Source organism: Aphelocoma coerulescens, chromosome 9, assembly GCF_041296385.1.
Source record: "Aphelocoma coerulescens isolate FSJ_1873_10779 chromosome 9, UR_Acoe_1.0, whole genome shotgun sequence".
In the NCBI taxonomy this organism is placed as follows: Eukaryota; Metazoa; Chordata; class Aves; order Passeriformes; family Corvidae; genus Aphelocoma; species Aphelocoma coerulescens.
In genome coordinates, this window is record NC_091023.1 from 7,418,812 (window position 1) to 7,445,577 (window position 26,766).

The 26,766-nt window shown below is 40.4% G+C and overlaps 1 protein-coding gene and 1 long non-coding RNA gene across 10 annotated transcripts in view; one reads left to right on the forward strand and one right to left on the reverse strand.

The window, feature by feature from the left end:
• The window catches only part of CLSTN2 (calsyntenin 2), a 405,855-nt gene extending 379,108 nt beyond the window's left edge, over positions 1-26,747 (forward strand). For all 9 annotated transcript variants that reach the window (XM_069024914.1, XM_069024917.1, XM_069024915.1 and 6 more), the window contains 9 exons: positions 2,399-2,561; positions 15,590-15,756; positions 19,139-19,287; positions 20,618-20,841; positions 22,473-22,643; positions 23,229-23,374; positions 23,878-24,001; positions 25,577-25,761; positions 26,369-26,747. In XM_069024914.1, coding sequence (XP_068881015.1) covers positions 2,399-2,561; positions 15,590-15,756; positions 19,139-19,287; positions 20,618-20,841; positions 22,473-22,643; positions 23,229-23,374; positions 23,878-24,001; positions 25,577-25,761; positions 26,369-26,578 — 1,539 coding nt within the window. In that variant the 3' untranslated portion in view covers positions 26,579-26,747. The remainder of the gene's footprint in view (positions 1-2,398; positions 2,562-15,589; positions 15,757-19,138; positions 19,288-20,617; positions 20,842-22,472; positions 22,644-23,228; positions 23,375-23,877; positions 24,002-25,576; positions 25,762-26,368) is intronic.
• LOC138114929 (uncharacterized) overlaps positions 14,899-26,766 on the reverse strand; it is a 153,521-nt gene continuing 141,653 nt past the window's right edge. The window contains exons 3-5 of the long non-coding RNA XR_011152885.1: positions 19,924-20,046; positions 16,702-16,770; positions 14,899-15,221 (exon numbers count right to left, since the gene is read on the reverse strand). This is a non-coding gene — a long non-coding RNA (uncharacterized lncRNA). The remainder of the gene's footprint in view (positions 15,222-16,701; positions 16,771-19,923; positions 20,047-26,766) is intronic.

Below are 26,766 nucleotides of genomic sequence, written 5' to 3' on the forward strand. Positions count from 1 at the left end.
TGTTAAAAAGGTAAAGAAGGTGTCTGAAATGACAGCATAACAAATTACACACCACAGTTATTTATTTCATTATTTTGTTGCTTGTGAAATGGTCAGGCACGTAGTACTGCCTGCTGCTGAATGACTGGGATGTATTCCAGAGTTTGGAAGTAACTTCTGCTTCCCTGTAGAATATTTGTTTTTACACTGAAAGATCATTTGGAGGAATAAACACGTCTGTGTCCCTAAGCTTGATTGAAATCGTGTGACAATTAAGATGACCAACACGTGCTGTTGAAATCTTAGGAACAGCTGAGCTGGAACTTTGAGTGTGTAAATTCCCTTCAAAACAAAGCTTTTTGTGCTTATGTGTTGAAATTTAAGGAAACACGTGTAAGTGATGGTTCGAGGACTTCACCAAGCTGTCTGCACTTGCATTATCTTATGTTCAAGAATGTGTAAGAAAAAATAAAAGCTAAGTACTTTGTGTGGATGTCCACAGTTGGACATCTGCATTTTTCTTGGAAGCACTTGAGCCCAGCTGCAGGAGACTTGAATTGTGGGATTTATGAAATGTTGTGTTTCCAGGAAGCATTTTCTTTGAAAAATGTAACTGCCTAATGGAGTAAGTACACTGGCTACACATAATTGTGCTCTTTGTGTATGAAATGCCCCAAAATGTTTGGGTTTGCTCTGTCAAAGTACTCTTGCTTTAGTTAAACATGAGGATTGCTCACTTACTGGGGTGCACCTGGGGCATCCCGAGTGATGCAGTTTAGGGTGGCAAAACAGAAATAGTGTGGAACATTTCTCCATAAAGTGCCAGGTTTGGCCATGCAAGGTCTCTCAGAAACAGGTTTTGTTTTCTATAAAATGTCAGCTGCATGTAGCTGTGATGCATCACATGCTAATGAGCCGGTCAGGGGTTTGGCAAGCTGCTTTTCCTCGGAAGGCAGGGCTGCATAATACTGTTGGTGGTTGCTGTTTGTTCAGTAAAGTTTTCAGTCTTCCAATTTATTTACTTTGAATTTTGGTTTCAGTTCATTTAATGTTCAGAAAACATTTGTGCTGTCTGCTGCTAACAAAAGAAAAGCTTCCTCCAGCAGCCCCTTTCTGTATTTATCTCTTGCTGTGGAGCTATGATGTCTGCAGTAATAAATGTATCCGTTTGAAATAGAAGTGATTTAAGTGCTTGTTGAAATGTCTGCTGGAACAAAACATTAGCTTTTGCTTTCAAAGGGCAGATATTGTACCAGATAGCACTTAACCTGGCCAAGGACAAAGTGTTATGTTTAAACATCACTTTCTGCTTGCTGCTTGCTTCTGTGAAACAGCAAGGATATCTGCATTCAAGCATTTCCAGTTTTTAATACATCAAAACAAGAACCTCTCCAGACTTGAAAGTACCATTGTTGTAACTATTGCTTTGTTTTTAAAACAGCCCACCCATCCTACCAGTTTGCTGTGCTTTATTCCTTTGAACTTTTAAATCATAAAGATACAACAACAGAAAAAAATAATTGGGCAGACATTGATATTTGCACACCAGACTTCTTTCTCTAGAGGCACAGGTTCATCCAGGTGTACATTTCTGAGCTAAAGCTGAATTTGGCCATCCTGCAGTAATCCCTGGTTATCCACCTCAGAAATTTATGTGTGATTTGACATTAAAGTTGTCATCCTGAAAGTATGGTGTAACTGTGGCCGTTGCTTTTCAAAACTGGTGGGTATCAGGGAAACCATAAAGATCCTAATTTTTCCCACCATCTGGGAAAAAGCTCAAGGCCAAAAGATGAAGGGTGAAGAAGTTCAAGTCCCAGATCAGTGGGACACAGACTGCTGGTCTCTCTGTGTTCCATAGAGCATGGCCCAGGTTCCTTTCAGTACTGCAGAGGTCCTGGCAGGTTGGACAGGACTTTCTAAGTAGTGATGTGGTAAGTTAATAATGGCAATCATTGGTAATAAGTCAACAATTCAGTGACTAAGGACTGTATATTTTCTTAATCTGAACCTAATAGGGATCCCCAGTAACTATTCCAGTACATGCCAAGTATGTGTCTCTTACGTGAAATTTTGTATTCTCAACACTAGATATAAATATTAAGAAGCTAATATTGTGTATTAGCAAATGTGAAAATACAGAGAAAATACCAAATTGTCTGATTTTTCTATTTTCTATCCATGTCTTGTTTTCAAAAAGTGTTTTAAGATCCCTCTATTTATCGCAGGTATTTTGCAAATATGCCAAGAGTATTTATCAACATTGTTTTAGCTTTCATTAATGTTAGAGATGTAGAAATTGCAACAACATTATTAGTTCCTATGAGTGGAATCTGGAAACAACACAATTTAAAAAACCATGTGGGATATAAAAATCAGTCACTGTAAGAGCTAACTATTATTTTGCTGTGTGTCCCAGATTTGTGACAAGGAGTGGCACTACTACGTTGTCAATGTGGAGTTCCCCGTGGTGACGCTGTACATGGACGGGACGACGTACGAGCCGTACCTGGTGACCAACGACTGGCCCATCCACCCCTCCCACATCGCCATGCAGCTCACAGTGGGGGCTTGCTGGCAAGGTAAAATCACAGCAGTTAACACAGCACAATCAGGAGTTCAGGCCAAAAAAGAATCTTACTTGTCTCTCTGATTGCATAGGAAATAAACTGCTAAAAGATTGATGGTATAAAATCAGATGTAAATCCAGAGTTGTTGATGAATCCAGTCCAAGGATAAAATGGACAGGACATTAAAAGGCTTTGCATTTTCATCATCTAAAGAAATATTGGATACAGTCTGTGTATTCAGTGTGAAAGATAGTAATCTTTTGTCTTCACTTCATTTAGTTGTTTCCCTTTTCTCCAGTCTTAAGCAAACTATCTGGATATTAAAGAACTCTAGCTATCTCTTTTCAGTCCCTGCCCCATATTTCTTTTGCAACTCATGGCCCAATCCTGTGCCCTTCATACTGGATGTATCTCACCAGCAATTCCAGTAATGTACTTGATTCACCCAGCTATACACCAGAGGTAAAAGTGAGAGTAAAATAAATCCTGAAGTCCAAACCCCTGAGCCGTGCCTGTATGGGCCTTTGCTTAGATATTACCTTTTTCTGTTTCTGCCCTTCATAATCCCACTCTTCTCATTTTTTTTTACCTGGTCCTTACACCACTTGCTTTCTCTGTTCTCTGCCTTACACCTGAAGTGCTCTTCTTTCTCTGCTTGTCTGTTTTGGTAAAGTTGTCTCCATTACCCCTCCATGCTGACTTTCTATTTACACTATGTCTTGTTTCCACTTAAAGTATGAAGTGAAGGACGCTATAATCAGGAAACAATGCTTTAACATAGATTGTGTTTCTTCCCCACTCTTTCATGTGGTCTCACCTTCTCCATTATCACCTTGTTTGCCAATTTGATCTCTGCTTATTTGCAAAATTTGGACATCTTATGCATGGCAGGGCTGTTCAGTGTAAATAGTACTCAAAGCAAATCCAGCTGTTAGATTATGAGTGGGGTAAAGATCCAATCTTTACTTTCATGACAACATGCAGAATGAAGCCTCGCTAACCCTAAAAACAAGATTTGCTAAGTTTACCATATTGATCACTGAGGTAGGTATGATAAGCTGGTCAGCATTGCACTAATCCCATATATTTGGAAAAGTACAGACTGTTTCTTGTCTAGCTGGTGTTTGCACGGGCTGATTTTTTTGTTATGTAGTATTGGTGCAGTACTTTTAGATCAAAGTTCCAGAGTTAGCAAATGCAAATGTCATTTGTAAATTTAGTTCTTTCCAAACACGAGCAAATGCCATAGAGGCTGTGAATAATTATGGAGTATTGCCTTCTGAAAAATCACCATTTTTCAGTAGCTGTGCTAAAAAAAAAAAATTATTTTAATCCCTTACTTCATATTTATACGAGGTTCTTCTGCATAGGTCAACGAAAATGTTTTTGTGCGTTACTTGTATTACTTCTGCCCCTTATCTTCTTTCATTCACACTTAGTGTTTTTGTTACTCTCTAAAAGCAGTCTTTAGTGATTTGGTTTTTTTTTCCTAAAAGTCTTGGTATTGGTGGGAATCCACTCCCCTCAGCCCTCACATGAACCTCATGTTAATCATGCTGCAGATGCCACGTGTGGGAGACTTGGAGCAGTTCTGGTATCTGTGGAACAGGCCCTGCCTAAGCCAAAGCTGTCCCAGCTTTGCCAGAGCCCTGCATCTGTGGGGTTCATCAGCCTCCAAGGCAGCTGAGAACAACAATAATCTTGTTCCCTTTGCACCTCTGTCTCCGTATCTCAAATTGGGAAGAGAAGGAATTAAGGCCAAACTCCTCACATGGGCCCACAATACATTCAGACCACAGACTACATTTAGTATTTAAGCTGTTAAGCAAATAGAAAGTTGCAATTGTTTTCAGACATTTTTATCTTTGCCTGGGATAATTTGATGGCTTAATTAATAACCATTCAAGATAAGATTCTTCCTCCTTTTTGCTGAAACACATGATTTAAACTACTGAAATCGTACCTATTGCTGCTGTTAATATTTACTGCAATATTGTGTTATTGCTCTTTTAATAGTGAGAGAATTGGAGCTCGTCAAAAGTAGAAACAAATTTTCCACCTCATGAAAATGTTAAGATTTAGTAAGACAGTGTGCTAAAGATTCTGATAAACCATCATGTGTCAGGCAAAAAGATAAACCTTTAATGGTTATGGGAAACAAGATTTCAAGCTTTTGCTTTTGACCAAGCTCATCTTTTGATACATTTGTTTTGATCACCTCAAACTGTTTTAAATGGATGGTGTGGAAAGTCACTTTGTTAATAAGATTCCGTGCTGCATTTCAGCCTGTGAAATAGTAATTATTCAACATATAAAACCAATCTATTCTAGTCAAAACATTAATTTTCAAAATTTGTATATTTCAAGAAAAAGCGTCTCTATCAAATAAATATTTTAACTATAAATACTTTCTGTGAAACTGTTAACAAGGTCTACTTAGACTAATACATTTTGGCCAGTAACAATAGTCTAAACCTCTACATTTTCAAAGCATTAGAAAGCTGCTTTACAACAGTCTGTGATTTATTTCAGTAAAATATGCAGTGATTTTGGTGTCATAAGCCATTCAGGAGTGTCCATGTTAAGAGGCTATGAGGAGTTTCCAGCTCTGGTGTGCTAAGACTGCTTCCTTCCTTTTCATCAAAGCACCAGCAGAAAGGAACACTGCTCTAACCTCCTCCTTCAGAAAGGGCAAGACCTTCTTTTCTAAGGTCTTTACTAAACCATTTTACAGTTCTGAGTACACAGCATCCATTTGTCAAAGTCAAATTATTTGAAAAAGAGTCTCAATTCAGACAAGTAAATGAATCAGAAGAAATAACATTCCTTTTTTCTTCCCACACTGATTCTGATCTACTGACAGCCAAATGTCATTGTGGCTGTGGGGCAGCTGAAGAACTGGTAGGGAGTGGGAAGAGTGTATTTAGAGGACAGTGAAAAAATCAAGAACAAGAACTGCAATTTGCTCTGTTAGCACTAATAGGAAAGTCTGATACTGCTATGAGGGATTTACCCTCTCAGATATGAAAAACGTTCAGTTCTAGTCAGAACTGTTCTGTTCTGACTAGGGAATTGTTCTCCTGCTCTTTAGGAGCCTGAGTGTCCTCTGTGATACAAGTGACTCTTTGAGCCCTGATCTTTCCATCACTTACACTGGTCCTCATCCTGGGCTTATGCAGCAAGCATCATGCCTGCACCTCCTCCTTGTCTTTCTCAGAGTTATATCATGCAGGAATCTTGGACATGGAAAATTCTTTTCTTTGAGATTATTATTTCCTATTATTGATATTTCAATGCCTCAGTAACTGTTTTCTGACTTTTATAGCCTTGTTTGTAGCATTCATTATGAAAAGTTAGGTTGGGTTTTATTTCTACCTTCAGCTGCTCAAGTGAAATATAAGAGCAGTTTAAGATCAGTGCTGTTCTCCTGACCATAGGATGAAAACAAACCAAATGTGTAATTTCTCAGGCTTATGTGACAAATTTAAACTTTAGCCTATGATGTGCTCACTGTGCCTTGGTTTGTCTGTGGAATAAGCAAATCTCTCCCACATCTTTACCCTTTCCTTTCAGGCAGTGTAAAAATCTTGCCTGATTTCTTTGTTCCTGATTTTATGCAAAATTTCTTTAAATAATGTGATTTGAGTGCTAGGACTCTACAAAAAGGAGGGGAAATTAGCCTCTTCCTAAAGGGCAGATTCTTGGAGACAAGCAGGGAATGAATATCATTAAAAGAGCAGAAAGCCAGGCTTTAAAAGTGATCGAAGAGACTCTTCCCAGGGTCTGTCAGGCACAGGGTCAGATTTACTGCAGCCCAGGAAGTGGCCCAATTACTTATAATCAAGCCTGGGGAACAGTTCCCAGCTCTGGTGACATACTGGGCATGAGGAAAGTTGCATGATTTGTTCTGGCATAATCAATATGTACCTTATCTACTTAAAATTAGGTAGTCTGTATGTTACTGTGGTATAATTTTCCTTTTTTAACATAAAAACCTTGGTTCTTTCTTCAGGGAGCTTATTAAAAGGAGGATCTAAGCAGAGCTACCTCATTGATTTAGGGTCCTTCACAATGGTTAGCCCAGAGCGAACTGTTTTTTGCGTAGTTGATGTTCAGTACTGCTGAACTTGAGTGGGGGTGGTTTATTTGAGGGTGGGAGTTTAGGCTAAACTGCTGATGTTGGTTTGGTTACATATGACCCAGGAGCAGTGACAGGTAGAACCTAAACTCCAACACAGTGCCAGCCTTCATGCATGGCAAATCCCAGATTACTCCTTACCTGTGATTTCAGTGATGTGAGGCCTGGGAAAAGGTAACGCTGACCATAGAGCTAAGCAAACTGGGCTGTGAGCGAACTAACTGAGGGCAGAAATAAACACCTGGAACAGCTGTTCCTGGAATCAGCCCTTTCTGTACCCTGGTGAAGTTTGACAGCTTTCTCTGCAGGTAGATAGGGTTAATTATATAACTTAATCTTAGCATCTTTAAAATTTTGTTCACATCACTGGTCTCACTGATGATTGTTAAGGCTGTGATTTTGATGTAGGTCAGGTTATTTAAGGCCAAAGTGCTGCTCTGTCTCTAACGGTGAAAGAAATTTTCAGGCCAAATTACTCTCTCAGGGTATCTAAAGGACAAAATTGACTTGCTTGCACGTCTGCCTCCTAGAACAAAAGACACCAAGGAGAACAGCAGGGAAAAGGCCCTGTCTCTGAACCCCTTCTTCCCTGAATGGATATTAAAAGCAAACATGGTCTATTGGGATAGGAGAGAACTCCCTAAGCCTCAGCTTTGGTTCTCATTACTACTCTTTTTATTCTTTAGCATAAAAATGCTTTTAGATTTGTCCTTTTACCTTAAGAGTCTCAAGATCTTTTTAAATAATGAAGAGGTCACACAATTGTGCAGCAAGGCGGGAGAGTCACCCGTACTCTGTGGGGATAAAGTGCAGTATCCAGAGGGTAGATGATTTTTCCTTGGGTCACTTAAATCTGCATCAAAGCAAGAATAGAATCAGACTTCATGATCTTATGTTCTTATTCTCTCTTTTAGGTTTTAACATCCTGTTTCATTCTCCTGAGCAATGCAAACAAATCATTAGCTTGTCCTGGAGTGCACTTTACAAGAGCTTACCCCAGGAAGTTCTCCTCTGAGTTCATTATTTCTGATTCAGTTTATCTGAGGACATAGCAAATGGACCCTTTTACAGAGTGAGAAACTTCTTCCATTAAACCAAGGTTTATAGGTTCCCCCTCTGATCCCTTTATTGCTATACATTCAGTGGCAAAAGCCAAGGAAGGGAGCGAGTTATGTGATTTGGTAGTCTAATAATTTTTTGTACCAGAGGCAGAAGACAGACTTCCTCATGGTTTCTCTGAAAAGATAAGGTCTTGAGTTCATACAAGGCATTTTGGGAGGGAAGGAATTTGTGTCTCGCTCCTAAAGCACTGTCAGGAAAGTAGTGACACAAGTTAATGACTTGTCACAAGGTTATGCTGTAGCTTACCGTGACTGTAAGTCACTGTTTCTAATAGTGCCACCCCTTCAGCAGTGCTGGAGCCTCACAATGCAGTTATGCTGGACACTGCACAGAGAGGGGCTTCAGGAGAAGCCTGTCAACAGCAACTTTATTATCATGGACACAGCAGAAGGCTGTTGTTGTTCCTGTTTTCTAAGGAACTGCTGTTTTCTATTTTTCTTTTGTATTCTCCTGTCATTTTCCTCTTTCCTTAGCCTATGCTGGAGAGATCAGGTTTTCTTTAAAAGTCCTTCTGTGGAATAGCCTTATTATTCTCACATGCCAGCCCTCTTCTGACACAGAAATCACCCAGTGCAGTCAGAGAACTGACTGATGATTCAAGGCAAGAAGAACTATAAGAGTTAAAAGTTGGAGAGGGGTCAGAGAAAGGAGAGACAGTGGGGGCAGTGTAGCAGCAGCCTGCATCACTCAACCTTGTACTTCCTCCAGAAATGAAGGTATCCAACAGATAAAGATTGCCCTTACTCTGCATCCAGCACCACTGGATCATGCCAAGGGGGCTGACATAGCTTGCACAAACCTGAGACCTCAGAGGAGTGGTACAAACACACCTTAATGCAAGAGCACTGGGGCAATTTCAGCACAATGTGATACTGAATATCTGTGTACTGATGCCTCCATGGGTACAGCACTGCTCTTGCTACACTGTCCTTCTCATCAAGAGAAAGATGGGGCAGATTTCAGTGCACTTCACAGATCTTTGCTGAATTTTAGCTGTAGTAGAAACACAAACGTGTGGAAGGTTTTGTTTAGGAGGGTGTTTTCTTGGAGAGCTGAATTTGCATTCAAATCTGTCACCCATTCAGCCTAGATATATGTCCCATTTTTAATTGAATTTCTGCAGGGACCACTGTGCACCAGCACAAAAATATTTTTTGGAGAATAGGGATATAGGGGTTTTTTTAGCAACATTTATGTATTAGCTTAATTGTGAAAAATTGTAGAGTGTTTTTATTATCCTGAGAACCTTACCTTCAATAGTGTAAGTTATACCCATGTTTGGTTTAAGGATGCATTGCACAGAGATCATTGGCATTTGGACATGTAAGAGCAGGGAGCCCTTAGTGTTCTCTGAATTTGTCATACTTCAGATAAAGCTTGAAAGCCTAAAGCTGTCTGAGTGAGGTTGTTGGGTTATGATATCTACCCAGAGCAGGGGCAGGTTTAACATGGGCCATGTTTGATGTCCAGTTTCTGATTAATTTTTATCTGAGTGATATAAAAAACCCCACTAAAACTTCTCTGTGCTGAGAAGCTCTGGGAGTATAAAATGTCAAGTCACTAATTGGGGCTACTCCTGAAATCTGTGTTAAGTTTCATCCTTTTTAACAGCCAATCTACTTGTCAGGGAATTAAGCCCAGCTCCCTAAACTGCTATAATAAAAAGATGGGATAAATTTGGAGGCTTGGACCTGAGGACTTCAGAGCCAGAATGTCTTGTGTCTCCTCCCAGATTCATTCAATCATTATGTTGGGACCCTGACTAATCAATTTTTACCTAATTATCTGGCTTAGTATAACCAGAGTCTAGAATATCTTAAAAGAATCGCATCTCAGTTGGAAATTCTCTTGATTTCACCATTTCCCATGAAAACCTCATTGTGCTTTGACTGCCTCGATAATTACTTGCTCATTATTAGGATAGGGCAAAAAGTCTGCAAAATCTGTGAGCTCAGTAAAGTCACTTGTTTTGACGTGCCTGATTGTTCTTTGGAGACTGGTAAGGAATGCAAACAGCACTTTACATCTGTGTAGTCAAACCAACAACTGTAAAATTCAATGCTAATCAAATTCTGTCACACTTTTTATCAACTCAATGCAAAATGAAAAACAAAACAAAAGTGTCATGGAAACAGGCTCTGCTTCTTTAATGAATGCATTTTAACCCCATGAAGTCCAAACCCTGAGACTCTTCAGTTTCCCCTGGACTCTCCAATGTTATATCTAACAGATAAAACATGTTGTATCTAGCAGAACCTCTTCATGGCTGCAACCAGAGGTGATTGCCAGGTAACAGTTCTTAACCCCCCTAAATTGTTGTTCATCTGGCAGTCTTTAGCTGTTTATAACAAAACATTTGTTTTCCTCCACATGTATCATCTCCACTGAGCTGCCCCCAAGACAGACACACATCTGCAACATACTCAGCTAAAATTAAGTAGGTTGCTCTTCTCCATTTGATCTGGTATGTTTGACATTTCAGGCAGTAGCTGTAACTGTCCCTTGTGACTATTTAGGTCTATGCCAAGCACTGATATTGGAAAGTCTTGCTTTCATTGGCAGCCTGATCGCTCCCCACTGAGGGGTCTGTGGGTGCAGCCTCCTGCATGTCCTGCTGGGTGAGTCCTTCCCTGGCTGTGCTCGCTGGTGGGCTCGCTGTGAGCTCAGCCACCAGCTGAGAATGGCACAGGAGGGAACTAACACTCACAAGGGGTCAGAGGCTTGTAGGGTTTTTGTGGGAGAGGAACCCTTGCCCCAGTGCAGGAGGTGCCTCTAGGCTGCAGCTAATATCATGGGACACTACCCTTCAGCATACCCTGATAGTTCTAGTTATCTAGATAATTCCAGCAGCAAAAGAGATCAGAACCAGCACAGAAGAATCTCAGTCCAGAAAACAGTTATTATTTTAGCAAGTGAAAGATGTGATGCATGCTACTTTGACAATGACTAAGGAGTGAACAGCATTATAGTGAGTAATTATGAATGTCATGGCTCCTCTGGATGCCTCCACAGTCTGTTGACACGATCTTCCCTTTATAAGGGTTGAATTAATGCTGAAAGCTACCATCCATCCTCCTGTATCTGCCAGACTTTGGGAGCATTGGTATGTGCTGGGTCAAGTGTGAAAAGCAATGCACAGTTTTATCAGGAAGATCTGAACAGCCCTGTGGCCTGTATTCCTTCACAACTGTGACGGCAACCACAACATTTACATTTAAGGAAGAGAAAAAAATCAGTAGCTTCAAAAATTTTTCAGGTAGGGAATTGTAGTAAGAATAGCTGGTGACTAAACTATAGTGTAGTAGACATTAACTTAATTCCCTGACAGCAGGGAAGGTTCTGTTTTCCTCTCTTGGCCTCTCATTCATCAGCCATAAGTACTTAACTGTCCCCCAAGAATTAGCACTCACAGCATATTAATCCATTGCAATCAATAAACATACTGCTGAGTGAAACGCAAGATACAACACAGTTGAGGAATAGGTTTTCTCATTCTCTCAGAATTTACCAGCATCTTCATGGAGATGAGCTCTATCTCAGCAGTATTTCACTCATAGGAAAGTGCAAAAAGACCCTGACAGTAGAGAAGTCCCGTGAACCTTGTTGAGGCAATCTAGGTTAACTGGATGTGCTGAGCTCTGGGGAGAAACTGGAGATGCTGTGTTACAGAACCATTACAAGTTTTAGTATACTTGGATTACCTCAAGACCATTGTCACTGGAGCTCCACTTTGTTCTCTGTGTAATCTATTTAGGTCTTCTTCATTATCCCAAAAATGTTGTTGCTTAGGTTCAGTTTGGTGTCAGAACCAAGAGCGCAAAGTCCCTTAAAGCAGTAAGGGCTTTTGGGAGCAGCTCGTGTCTTTTCTCAGTTGTTTCTTAGCAGGTTGTAACATCAGTCCTGAGTCAAATCCAGGCAGTGGAACTGAGCATCCTCCTGCCCAGCAAAACCACTGACTCTGAGCTGCCTATTAGCTATGTGGGGAACATGAAATGAATCATGCTCAGGGTCAAAGAATCTCTATTTGAAAAACCAGTATTTAGAAGCATTTGGATAATATTATGTAAAATGTTATTATCTGTATTAGGTACAGTTATCCCTTGTGCTTAAACATGCAACAGAATTATTACATTCATGCTGGATTAAATATATTTATACTCATCTAGTCTTGGGAGCTCAGAATTTTAGAGTGACTAGGATTTGGAGACTGGCCATCCTGAGCTAAATTTCTACCCACCGAGAAGCTGAAGTCAAACACTCAAAGAACATCAGATTGCAGAAGCAGAAGGAAAGACAGCTTTCAAACACACTAATACAGCAGAAACAAGTATGAATAAAACATTTTAACCAAGCTAGAAAGCAGAATTGTAGGAAACTGGCTTTAGGCCATTCCTTTAATTTTAGTGAGAGTTTTGGGTTTTGCTTTCCAGTTTTATTGCATTTGATTTTGTCCATTTGCAATCTAATAATTACTGGTGATGGGAACATCAGCAGCTAGCATACCCCACTGAGCTGAGAAGATTCTAAAATGCTGAGACAGAAGAATATCAAAATGTCAGCATGCTGCAGTTACAAGCAGCTGTAAGAAGAGTCAGATATAATGACTTCTGTTCACCTTCAAGTTCAGAACTGGCAGGTATATAATTTTGTCTTTAACACTGGTAAAAGGTGCTTATGGAAGGCTTATTTAGCAATCTGGTATAAGATGGTATTCTCTCTGTAGGTGTTCTTGTTTTTCATGTGATTAAAAGCTGGTGTTCTCACTGCCCTGGATTAACAGGCACATCCTGTTTTACACATACATGACAAGAACACTACACTAGGGTTAGTTCTTCAGCAAGATAAGTTTCAGGAAGAGCAACAGGGATGTTCACAGCATACAGTGTTAGGTGGAAGATGTAAAGAGAAGTCCTTGTGTAGCCTGGCAAAGAAAAACCATACGACTGTATTTTGACAGCTCCCATTCCCTGTTGGGAATAAACGTCCACCTCGAGGGTCAGTGGTTGATGGAGTGGAGTACTTGGGGAGCCTCTGTCATCAGAAGAGTTTAGGAAGCTCGGGAAATATTATCAAGAATAGATTAAGTACAGCTGTTCTTGTCTTGAAGCTGGGGACAGACTGCCTCATCCCTCAGTGCCCTGCAGGCTCTGCTCTCAGTTGTTCACATGCATTCTCCCAGCCTGGATCACCTTGCATCACCATGGCCATGGTTCTGCAGCTTTTCTCTACTCACACAGTGTGACACTGGGTACTCTCAGCTATTTTTCACTCAGGTTTTCTTGAAATACTTGGGGTTTTTTGCGTACATAACAGTTGATAGCCTCTCCCAAACAAAGATTACTTCACCTCCTTGACAGTCCAGTCTTGATCTATACAGCTGCACAAACCCCATCTTTATACCTGTGAACAGGGTGTGTAAGCCTTGTTCTTTAAATGCTCAATGCTTTTGTAGTGCCTGTATTTTCAGAGTATCTTAAAAGCTTATTCCTGGAAACACTCATATTCTCTTCCATGCTTTTATGTTGGTGACAGGACAGAAGACTTTAAATTATATATCTCCAAGATGGCAATACCTCCTTGTGCACCAGCATTTTTTAGAAGTGTGGCTTGGGCACAGTGAATATCCTGCATATTTAATGATTTATGGGCAATTACTGTATCACTGCTAATGACTTAGAAATTGTAAGTGCTTTGTGAAGAATACCAGAGACGAACTAGTCCAAAGTGCAAGAACAACCTGTGTCTGTTCATGCATGCTTTGGTTTATCCTGCTTGTTTCTGTCAGGCAAAGCCACAGCACTGAGTTCCTCATTCTGGCTTCTTGTCTGGTCTTTTATATACATTTTAATGAGTGTATTTCACATTTAAATACATCACTGATCTGAGCCTGCTTCTTATTTTGCATCTCCTCGGAACTACTAAGACCTATTGGCAGACTCACTATAGGCTTCTAACTTTCAAAGCTTCAGGATTAGTGTTGGTATTTTAGCCCTGGAACTTGCTGTCTTCACAATTCTGTAGTGATATGAGAATGTGAAGCTTCAAACAAAATGTGATTCCTTCTTCTTCTGTAAGCTCTTAATTGGTTTTCTCTCTTCACCTCCTTTTTAAGGAGATGTTTGCCTTTTTTTTTTTAATTTGACTTACCTTTTTCTGTCCAGATACATTACTGCTCTATTAGTGGCAATATGTACTTTTAAAGACAGTGTAAGCAGATAAATATAACAGCATTTTGGCCGAAAAGCCAACGTCCCCATAATGCACTATCGATTTACCAAATAATTACCAAATAATTGTCTTGGTAAGTATCAGAAAGGCTGAACTTTAGCTGTTTGTATATGTGAAAGTTTCTATGAAATCTCACCAAACTTCTGCCCAGAGGAAATTTTCTGTGTAATGGACAAATGAATGAGAGTGGAGAAGAATAAACTCCCCTTGGGAACCTTGCTTTGGGGTAAAAAAAAGAGAGGCAGTTTATGCTGTAATGTTAAGATAAAAAGAACAAAACCTGCCTACTTCTCTGATGAAACAGCCTGCTTGGACACCTCTTTCCTGTCAGTACACCAGTGTGTATTTTCTTCACTGTATGAAATAGCTCGAGTCTTCTTGATAATGCTATTCCTGCAGAGACTGGAAGTAAGCGTTTTCAGGCTTCTAGGTAACAACAGCAGCCTAAAAAAAATTTGCCACCTCATCCCTATCCAGCTCCGATCCACACACAGATCTTCAAGTTAAAGTTCAAGCTTGAGCTATCTTGCCTGGCAAAAACAAGTTGTTTGACACTAAAGCTACAAACACTGTAGAGATGACTTATCTACCAATTACAACATCTTATCAACAGTTTATCAACTGCTAATCCAATTAGTCTGCATGGCTCACTGCTGTGTCGCTCCTTTAGTCCTCCCAGGCTCGAGGTAGGCAGTCATTCACATGCACTGCAAGAGATAACACTTGCAGGAAAGACAAGCTCTAAAAATTCTCCTAAAGGAGGATGAGTAAATCACTAACTGTCCCAAGAGTAATTGAGATGCCATGATCACTGGAGCAGGCAGTCTGTAATCACGTTTTATTGACAGCTCCTAAAGATCAGTCTTCCTTGGGAGCTGCCCGGAGTGAAACCGAACCGAGCATGTCTACAGGACCTGGTGAAACACAGAGTGACAGGACCAGACCTGGCACCAAGTGATCCACTTTGGGTGAGGGACAGCACTCCCAGCCTTTCAGGGTAGTGCTGTGCACGGGTCCCTGTTCGCTGCGGGAATTCACAGCATAGCTCAGACACAGCTCTTCACAGGGAGTGTGGCATTTCGTGTACACAGAGCCACGACTCAGCTCATCTGGTACTGTGTTCTTTGGAGGAGAAAGGCAGAGGTAGCTGATCTTGTTGTGGAACACTTGCAAATACAGTTTCCCTATAAATAAATACTGGATTTAAACATTTATTAAATTGGCATTTGGGTACTTAAATAAGGTCATTTTTAAAAATCACATGCTTCCTTTTATACATTTGGGAAGCCATGTTAGCTCTGGGTTTGCTATCACAGCTTTATGAACACCTGAATACAATCCTGGAAAAACAAGAATCTTAAAGACAGCCTGCTACCAGGTACCACCCAACAATCCACAAAGACATTCCACTGCACCACAATAAATGGGATCTCAAATACACTTGGCTAAGACGGATAGAAACTCTTTAAATGTGTTAAAACATAAAGTGATATATTAGATGTGTGGTTTTTGTGTTGGTACTAATAACCATTTTGCATTCTCTTTCTTGCAGGAGGTGAAGTCACCAAGCCCAGATTTGCTCAGTATTTCCACGGCAGCCTGGCCAGTCTGACAATCCGGCCAGGGAAAATTGAGAGTCAGAAAGTGATTTCCTGTTTGCAGGCCTGCAAGGAAGGTCTCGATATTAATTCTCTTGAGAGTCTTGGCCAAGGAATAAAGGTGAGAGATGAACTGACATCATCTTTGATAAAAATTTAGATCTGATTTATGAAGTGGAGAGCCCAAGGTAGAGTACACACAGTACAAATGTACTCCCAGAAGCAATGTAATTTCCCATAAAATCATGCAAAGAAAAAACAGAGCAGTAGAAGAGCTGTGACACTGCAAAGAAAAATGTTTCCATTATTGCAGAGCTAGATGATCAGAAAGTAAGGCACTGCTGATATTTTAGAATTGCCAGGCTGTGTTTTCATGCTTGTTACTTCTACAGAAATAGATGTGATTGCAAAGATTTATTGAATTTTGATCTCAAGTACTTTTAAAGCAGTGGAACACAGAAGTCCTAATGCAATAGCATTCTAAAATTCAGTGTGTTCAAAGAGGAAAACTTTATGGTACATGAAAATTGAGCAATGAAAACCCTAAAGTCAAGAAATTAAATTTTTAGATTTGAATATAAGTCATTATCCATCTTCATTATGTATATGACTACTGGTAATGTAGAGCTTTTTCTAAAGTTGGTGAACAACAGACAGAGAAATCCTGTTTCAGTTGACCTGGTAGCCAGATTGTTTCGCATCCATTCAGACAAATTCTATTCTTTGGATACATATGTAGGATCTTGGCTATTCCAGTGAGTTGTACTGTCAGTTTTCCTTTACTGACACCATTGTTTGGTGACAGTATTCTCTTGCTTAATGTAAATGCACTATGAAGCTGTTTCCTAGCACACAAATACCACTTCCAAAGGAGCTGAGCTTCAATTCCAACCCAGGAAGTTCCTTTGGGTGCAGACAATGCATCCTGAGAAACTGCACAGGGGTGTTTTAGTGTGGGGTTTTCAGGGGCCAGGAGGATGGTGCTGTAACATTTCACCTGGAACATCCAGGGGGAATGCCATGGACTACATTTTATTAGCTGAACCTTTCCATTGTACAGACTGACCTGAAATGTGCCCAAATGTCTGTCCAGGTGATGATGGGTTGCAGTGGTGTAGTATAACTGACACATTTTCTGAAAGCAAGGGTAAAAATGAAAATTGAAAGTGCAAAGATAAGGAGGAATTTTGCTAGCTCTAACTTTTACATATGAGGAAAGACCCCAAAGAATTCTTTTATTATTGTACCAATGACATCATTAAGTATCTGACATTGCTGCTTCTCACAGCAACATGTCACAGGGGTAGATAAAAGCTGTTTTTAAAAGGCAGTGCATACAAAGAGCAGGTAGGGATTTCTGGAACCCATGTGTGTATGCCTAATAGTAAATTCTTTGCTGAGACTTTCCATGAATTAAAGCACTGTACACTTGGTCTGTGGTGCTTAAAAGCATAGCAATTCCTCCCCTGTTGTTACCCTCTGAAACCTGACAATATTTGAGTCACCCCAGTTTCATGCGCTTGGGAAAATCCCAAAAAAACCCTGCTGCTCCAGTGTGCGTGACTGGCTTCCTTACTGTACTGGCAGTGCAGAGGGAAAACGGAAGACAAGGGATTGTTTTCTGCCTTTTCATGCTTTTTCAAACCTTGAAAACATCTTCATTTTCTGAAATACAGATGAGGCATAGTGGATTTTTTTAAGTTACTGATGTTGCTTTTACTGCCTCAGCAAGCCAGCAGTGAGTGCAACAGCAGGAGGCAAAAATGAAAGGAGCAGCCAGAGAGAGATTGTGGAAGTGTTTCTTTAGGGGGCTGACGGAAGGAAGCTGAGCCGAAAGCAGAACAGTTGCCTGACCTTGAACAGAAAATGAGATAGAAAGGTGTTGTGGTGTCAGAAACAAGCACACCTGATCCCAGACAGGCGCGTGTGACAGCTGCACAGACAATGGGTTCTGTGGGGCTGTGTACGTGGTGCTTTGCAGATTCCGTGTTGGCCAGCTGATGCTGGAAGGTGTTTCTGGGCACTTTGGACCATGGAGATTCACCCTTTAACCGCCTAAGAAAGAGCAGTGCAGCAGCAGTTTCTGACACGATAGTGTTGGACATTTTTGGGCTGCAGCCTAATTTTCAGATATCTGTAACAGCTCTCTGAGATACTGCCTAAACTGTTGCTATTTTTAGCTTTTTTTAATGAGAAAGACAAAAATGGCTCAGACTGGGGCTTTCTCCGGTCCCTTTGGCAGAATTCCAGCTGTTTTGGCAGCTGAGCTATTAACTGGCTAGCTAGAGTCTCCTTTTGCTAATTTTATTCTCTACTGCTGCTAGCTTAAAGACAGAAAAAAGAAGTGTATGCAGGCTGGGACTCATGTTATTCCTTCTCTTTGTTAAAAAATACCCTTCAGTGTTGTTATGACCTTCCTGCACAAGCTTTAAACCCAGTCCTCCATGTTGTGTTTGACAGAGAACCCTGCACTTCCTCCTGTTCTTCACAGTCTGTTTGATGTGTTTTGCTTTTAACCTTTCTGGCTGTAAGGAAATGTAGACAGAACATCTTCACATAATCAATGCCCAGCTTTGGGGAGGGACTACATGGGAGAGAGAGGTGCATTTGCATTCTGTGCTGACAACAGTAGGGTACAACATCACGGGGGTTATGCTGGTTTCCTCTGCAATGCAGATGGTTTACTGAACCAATTAACAGACAAAACATGGAATTAGGATTAATTATGGTGAAGGTAAAAATCAGTCATTGGTTATGTCACAACACTGACAAAGTTTCTTGGTCAGCAAGACTGATTTGTGTTCAGTGCAATGGATTAGAGATGGCTCGGGGCTACAAGAGCAGGCATTGACTTTGCAGGGTTTGCTGGCCCAAGTGAGCAGCTTTGTGCAAGGAGCAACTCCATCTTAAATCATGACACCCTTATTGATCATGAGACAGGATGGAGAGCCCCCTTTAGTGTGTCTGACGTTAATGAAGATGTAGGAGGCAAATGTTGTAATTGTTTTGTTCGTTCATGTTGAAATAGATCTCAGAAAGGTAGCCCAGGATAAAACCACACAGAAAGCAGCCAAAATATGCTTCTGCATGCTAGGCTGGCTCAAGGCAATACTTTTATATGAAGAATGTGTTTAACCTAAAAAGATTACATAGGAATAATAATCATGGTGGTAAGTTAAGGTTTTGAACTCTACAGAGTTCAAAAATAAACAGCATTGGAAATTGCTGCAGAAATAGTATCAGCAAGGTTGATAAGGCTAGGCAAAGAACAGCAAATTGGGATTAATTTACTACAAAATTAATTACAACAGTAGTTATTTAGGTAACTGATACAAGTACATGTTTTAGAGAACAACATGTGGGTTCAGCCAGTGATAAGCTACTAAGATTTTTTTTCTTAAATCCTTAAATTTTTAACTTATGTCTGTTCAACATTCCTTAAAAAATACATTAATTTGTACTCTGTATCTGGTCCCTTAAATACTAATTTGCATTTCTCCTAGTATCACTTCAACCCTTCCCAGTCAGTCCTTGTCATGGAAGGAGATGACATTGAGAATATAAATCAAGCCCTGCAAAAGGTCTCATACATCAATTCCAGACAGTTTCCTACTGCAGGCGTACGACGTCTCAAAGTCTCATCTAAAGTCCAGTAAGTTATACTTCAGCTGAATTGAACAGATTAGTAACATTTTTAATGAATTGCTTTTTTCTCTGGCCATGTAAAAAGAATAATTTTGGCTAAATTAAATTGATCAATCATACTGCTTTGTTATTGAACCTAAAGGATTAATTTAATTTACTTTTATGCCAATTTACATGGTGGTTTTCTTTTGATATTATCTTCTTAAGAAACCTTTCTTGTTCATGTAATGTACTTGCATTCTCTTTATAGTTTGGGGCATACTGTCTGGACTGAATCTTATTTACTTTTACTTTTAAACATTTATAGTTCCTTTTGAGGATAGCCAGAGCCGTGACTTTTTAATGCAGGCCTGTTCCATCTAACAGAGGACATATCTGCAAGAACAGTAGTTGTAGGTGTGCTTGAAATAGCCTCTGTGTGTCTGTCCCCTCACACATCTGTGCTGTACCGAAGCACTGGTGGAGGGTGTTAAGCAGGAGTCTGTGTCCTTCCCCTTCCGTGGAGCAGCAGTGACAGAAGCTGCACAATGACGTTTACAGCTGGCCACAGCCTCTGCTGGGCTCCCCTGGGGCACAGCTCTGTACAGAGCAGGGAAAGCAGGGCTTTAGAGGGAAGACAAACACCGGTTCTGCCGACTCTCACCTGCTGTGGGCACAGTTCTTCCGAAGTGCCAGGCTCAGGGCAGTGCTGTGGGCTGACCTCCCTGTTTGGAGAGCAGTCTCACTGGATGCAGTCCAGTTTGCACACTCCAGGGCTGGCCAGCTCCTGTGCCAGGATGAAATGAGGGAGAGTTTGTCAGGAGATTCACTTCCAAAGCACAGTGCTGATTCAGATGAAAGTGGAAGTACGGGCATCTTTTGACCCCTGCAAATACTGGAGGGTGCCAAAAAGAGTTCATGATGGGACCAATTTAAATGGCTAATTAGGCCCTTTTAATCACACATGACAAGATAACCGTGTTGTATTCATTAGCCATCACTTTCTGAATTTAATGTTAGGTTTACTAAAGTTAGTTGTTATCTAGTTAACTTTTTTAACCATTTACTGCTCTGTTAAATGTCACTTAAACGTTAAAATATTATTCTGATAGTGACCTTAGGAAAGAGTGACTTTGTCCCTCAGTGTGAGCAGCTGTGATGGTGGAAAGGGATGAGAGGGACAGAGCTTGCCTGTGTACACAGTGGTACAGGAATACTTCCCTATATGTGGCAGTGTCCAAGGATGAACTAGACTGATCTGAGAGCCATGAGCTGGGTTTGGGGCAGTGCCAATGCTACACACCTCTGATGTGCAATGTGTTAACATGCATTAGTTAATGACTAATGTGTTTTTTCAGATGTTTTGGTGAAGATGTCTGCATTAGTATCCCAGATATAGATGCCTATGTAATGGTGTTTCAGGCCAATGAGCCCAAGATTACAATAACTGGCATGGACCACTTTGCTAGACCAGCTGCACAGTTTGAAAGTGAAAGAGGTGTTATTTTGTTACCTGACATCAGGATTGTCAGCACAGTCACTAAAATGGAGCATCCAATGGACTTAAGAGAACATGACAGAGGTTTGTGTCTTTCTTTCTAAATATTATTACTTATTTTTAATGTCTCCTCATGTTTTTTAAAGGATGGTGCAAACAAGTAACGCAAAGGAAGTCACTTCACCCAGATTAATTAGGCCACAGTAATGCTGCACTGAAGAAATTCAATTCAACAAATTGAAAAATGTGCTAAATGGGTCAGAATGTGCTTCAAAAAAAGCAGATTTTCCATGTAGTGCCCATTTAGTATACTTCAGAATAATTCCTTCCTACTCATCCTTTCATATTCTGTTATGTAGGGTATTTTCATGAGAATGTCTCTACTTGTAACAGAATTTTGTTAATTGTGCTGATAAAGTGAGAAGCAGTAATTGAACAAAAGTTGAAGTTTTAGTCTGCTCTTATGTTTCCAGCTCTGATACCAGCTTGTGAGTGGTACTTGAGAAAGTAATCTTGTGCCTCAGTTTCCCACCTATAAAATGTATATATAATCCTTTTTAAATATTTCTCTTCAATGATGACAGTTTATTCTAATGCTGAGCAATGTGTGTATTATTTTATTCAACACTGGATGAATGTTCCAAATTATAAATCAAATTTAAAATCATTGTCTTTAAAGGAATATTCTTTTTGGATGTTTGTGTGCAAGGCAGATTAAATATCTCATAATTTAAGGAATCATTCTAAACACTGTTTGTTGGACTAGAATGAGCAGCAACTAGGTGTAGAAGAGAGAAAATGGGTAATAATATGCAAGTTTAGGGGCATGGACTCCCTGAGGCCTACAAATTTGACTTGGTCTATATTTTTGGATATGTTACAGCTGTACCTATCATTTAGGTATCCAAATTCACTGCACCAGGAGTTGGGAATCTAGGGCATAAGGCTTTCCTGTCTGTGCCCTCCTTCCCAATACACCCTCTAACATCAAATTCACAAAATGGGCAGGAAGTTCCAGGCTTGCTGTGTCTGTGTCCTCAGGGAGCTGCTTAAGCAGTTCTGCCACACACTCTCTGCTAAGTTGATCAGAGAGTTTAAATATTAATTTGATATGCTACTCTTTTTCCAATGATAGAATTATTTTTTTACTTGTACATATTGAAGGACAGTCAGTTTATAACTTAATTTCTTTGAGTCATACAGCATAGGATCTTGCTATTTATGATAATGCCCTGCTCTTGGATAGATGGCCAGGTCTTTGGTAATGCAAGTTGTTTATGGGGCATAAAGTAACTGAGAGACTCATCCAAGCATAGATATGTTGGTTGTGTATTTTTCCAGTTTGATTTTCCTCGAGGAACCCAGTATTGATACAGCATTGAAACACGGAATTTTTACATTAATTTATTTCCTAGATCAAATTTCAGTTTTCTACTTCCAGTAGTGTTCTTGGATGCCATTTATTACAGAGCAATATATTTTCTATCTATCCCACTGGGTGTTTGTAGGCCTTCATCATCACGGCACCAGAACAGACAGGATACTTCTCTTGATTTGCTTCAAGTGTGCTGGATTTAATATCAGCAAAAACAGTTCAGCCATCTTGGCAAAAATTGAAAGCCCTGATGCAAAGCACATGAAATGACTGAGCTGGTCTGTGATCGTTTATCTTAATTTCCTTCTTTTTTTTCATGATCTATGCCATGTGTTCACAGCCAATAAGGAAGTGGTAGTAGAGGAAATGCTCCACAACTTGGATTTCTGTGATGTTTTGGTCATTGGTGCAGAACTAGACCCTGAACAAGAGTGTTTAGAACTTGATCATGGGGAGCTGCAAGGAAGACATCTAGATGCCACAAATTCCACTGCAGGATATTCAATCTATGGTAAGTTAATGAAATTTATTTTCCCTTATTTTGTCACACTGATTATATATTGGAATGAAAGCTCCAGTATTTTAGAAATTAAACAGAAATCTGTGATTTACTACACATTAATATCCCCAGAGTGACTGTATCTTAAAAAACACAATTGCTTCTTGATCTTTGGATGCGCCTTGGTTTGCCCTTTGGATTCTCAGCATCCCTCCTGCTACTCCCCAAGTAAGGAAAATGGCATCCCTGCTTTCTTTAAATATGGGGTTCTTGTGGACCATCACAGTGGAACGTGGGAGTGAGGGGATTCCTCAGTGTTCCTGTACAATGCTGGTACATTGGCCATCTTTTTTCTGATTGCTAAGTAATTTATTCTGTACCTTTGTTGTTGTATTCATCCCTCTCCATTAGGGAGCTACATTCAATTCCGAAAGCTGTTCTCGCATGATCGAGTATCAGGGAGTATTTGATGCCCTGTCATTTGCAGACTATTCTGCCAAGTTCCATGTTTTCTGTGAGCAGTTGATTTGTTCTGTATTGCTCAGAGCAGCATTCCCTTGCCTGTCCCTGAGCTGTCCCTGCCCTCCCACCCTGCAGGTGTGGACAGCATGTTCAGCTACGAGCAGGTGCTGCGGCAGCTCCGCTACCGCAACTGGGCCACCTCGGCCACCTCGGACAGGAAGTTCAGGGTCAAGTGCTCGGAGCTCAATGGGCGTTACACCAGCAATGAATTCAACCTGGAGGTGAGCAATCAATTCAGCTTGGAGTTGTGTTTTCTGACCTAGCACCGAGGCCTAGAGCCCAGGTAACAACTACAGGAAATTGCAGGACCTAATTAGCAATATGGTCAAAATTAATAATTGTTTATAAAAACTATTAACAGCTTAGTAATTGTTAATAAAATTAACAGTTATTTCATAATGTTTCGATAACACCTAAAAGCTGATTCATATAGCGAGAAGAAAAAGTCACTAAACAGGTAAATCAAAAGGGTCCTGTTCTGTGCCACTTCAGAGTCAACAGCCAGAAAGGTTAGAATGCATTTTTCATGCTAGAAGTTAGAAATATATTAAGCTGTGTGTTTTCCACTGGCATAAAAAAAGAAGTTAATTTGGCCTTTAGGATCTATGTAATAGTGTTCCTATCTGCTGATGAGCTTCATAGTCCAATGTAATATATGGAGCCAGTGGGCTTGGAGTATAAAACACTTTTTAGTATCTGGTCTCTTATTTTTCTCTTCTCCCAGGTTAATATCCTACACAGTTCCAACTCCAACTTCATGGACCATGTAAATCACATGATAGTCCAACCCCAATTTCTCCAATCTGTTCAGCACCCTGAGGGGAGTGTAAGTGCAGTTCACAACTCAGGTATGTGGCACCTTCACAGAGACTGCTCACAATGATGCTGGTGTGTCAGTGCTTCCCTTGGGGTCAGCCTGCTCAACAGACTAAAGCCCTGAGGTCCATTGTTTCAGCTTCTAAAACCTCTCAGAGATCATTGCACAGGTGTGAAAGAAGGTAACACTGAATTCTATTCTGTCCAACAATGTACTTTGTAATTGGAACCTGGTATCCTTTTTTAAAGTCTTTATTCGTGGTTTTGTACTCTGACCCCCACAGTTAAAAAATGTCTTGTTTCTAGTATTGAATGGCATGAAGGGTAATGTTTATGCTCATATTGCCCTTGTGCATTTGTATTTCTGTAGCATATTAATTTCTACCCACTCCTTTCTAAACAAAAGGAAGAAATTGCATTATTTTTTAAATGTATAATTGCTGCAGTGCCTCTGTTAGTTGCTGTCAAGGCCTCAGTCTGGGCTCTCCGGAGATAAGATAGATTCATCTATGTGCAGCAGGAATTAGGATATATTTTAATTTAATTTTTAGGCTATGTGAGTTAAAATATATACCCAAATCTGAAAACTTTTCAGTGAAGTTAAATCCAGGGCAAAGATACCGGTTTAAAAGTTGGATTCTGAAATCCTTTTAGCTGAATGATACACATGTAAAGAAGTAAAGCTGATCTAAAGTGTAGCCAGTTGTAAGTAGCTATATACAGACATGCTTAGAAAATCACTGTATTTTTCTTTACATTGTATAGACAGTTCGCGAAAATGAAACTGAATGTTTAATGGATAAACTATTGCAAACTAGTTTTTTTTGTTCCTAAATATTGTTTTGATTTCAGATTTCCAGGGCAAGGTCATAAAATGGGTTATGGACTGGGTTATACTATAGCTCCTGGAACTGCAGTACCTCGAGGTACATAGAGTGGCAGCAGTTCTCCACTAACCTAATTATGGAACTCATTACATGCAGTAGTTCAGAGAGATTTCTGCCTGTGACTCAGTGGAGACAGGGGCTTCTCAGAGTGCAACCAAACAGTGAGGAAAAATGTCTTGAGTCCTCAAGAGTCTCCCAGGAAGGTTGTAACACAGGCAAATAAGGTGGCAATGCATTATTTTATTTTTGGGAGCTTGAGATTCAAATCACAAGTGTTTGAAACCTTTATAATATAAGCTTTGAGATGTACATTTTGTCTCAAGTAAAGTTAAGGCCTCAGCTGTGACCAGAAGGGGTCAACATGCAGGTGAGAGAACAGAATTTTACTGCACAAACACTTGTTCTAAACTAATTGATTCTGCACTTCTTAACTATTCGTCTTCTGTAGTTAAGTGTCTCAAAGAGCAAAGGTGGGCCTGTTCACTTTTTAGTTTATCATACTCAGGATAAGAAATATGTGAACATTTGTGTTTGCTCCACCTTAGTAGGTGGGCACTGGTCAACACCTTCTGTCATCCCAGGCACTTGGCAGGTGTCTGTCCTGATTCTCAGTCCCAAGGAGGGAGTGCTGTGGGTTAAAAACTAACGAGGTATTTAGTGGGGTTTAGGCGATGTTTTCCACAGGTATAACTCCATTCCCTTTCCCACCCTTTGTTCCAGTTGTTCCCAGTGTGGCCACAATCGTTATCATCATCTGTGTTAGCATCCTCGTGTTCGTCATAACGCTGGGCGTGTACCGGATCCGCACGGCCCATCAGCACAGCTCCGCAGAGCACGAGGGAGCCAAGGAAAACGAGATGGACTGGGATGACTCTGCTCTCACCATCACTGTCAACCCCATGGAGGTACTTAACTGAGGCACAGCATTGTGTCCTGGCACTGCCAGGAGTCACTGGCTGGGCTGGTAGCAGGGTTTGAGCCTCTTTCAGGGTGCAGTTGTTCAGTTGTACATACATACACTCAGGACCCCATCCCAGTTCTGCACACCTTGCTAAGATGTAATTGAGAACTTCAGATTTGTTGTCATATATAATTACTAAAGAAGATGGTGAAGAACATTCAGGTACACCATCGCTTCCATTCCATCCATGTCTATTTGTAGGTACCCAAGATGATAGAGTTGCTTTGGTTTTAACCTTTTAATGTAAGCACTGATGCACTAAAGGGAGGGGAAATCATCAGTAGTTTAAAGAAGCTGATTTTTGAAGGTTTAAATTTTGGCAGTGTGGCTACCAACTATATTGCTTATTGACATTCCATTCTTCTTACAGTAGTTTTTGAATGGTTGCTACCAGCTTGTATGAGATTTGATGCCTAATAATCACATAATGATGGAAAGCAGATTTCCCCATCATGTTAGCATTTCTGAATGCTCATTTGAGACAGCCACTGGCTGCTAAGAAGGCACTTCTCTGCTACTGTCTCTCTTCCATTTCTTTACATGTATTGTAGAAATATGAAAAGCCACACCAGACAGAAGAGGAGAGTGAGGAGGAAGACATAGATGATGAAGAAGAAGACACAACCAGTGCTGAATCAGATGACAGTGAAGAGGAAGAAGAGGAGGAAGAGGAGGAGGAAGTGATTGTCCAAAAGGGAGACAAACAGAATGCCACCAGGCAAGAGCAGTTGGAGTGGGATGATTCAACAGTCCCGTACTAACAAACAGCCTGCAGCCACAGCTCTTTTGTAACAACCAATACAATGTTTTTTCAGTCTTTGAATTAATTGACAGGATTTGAACTTCTGCTTGCCTATAACTGTTTTGCCTAAAATGATCTTGTTGTAGTAATTGATAATGACAGAACTGATCCTTTTCTTACAAAGCCTGGGGAAAATGTGGTACAAAC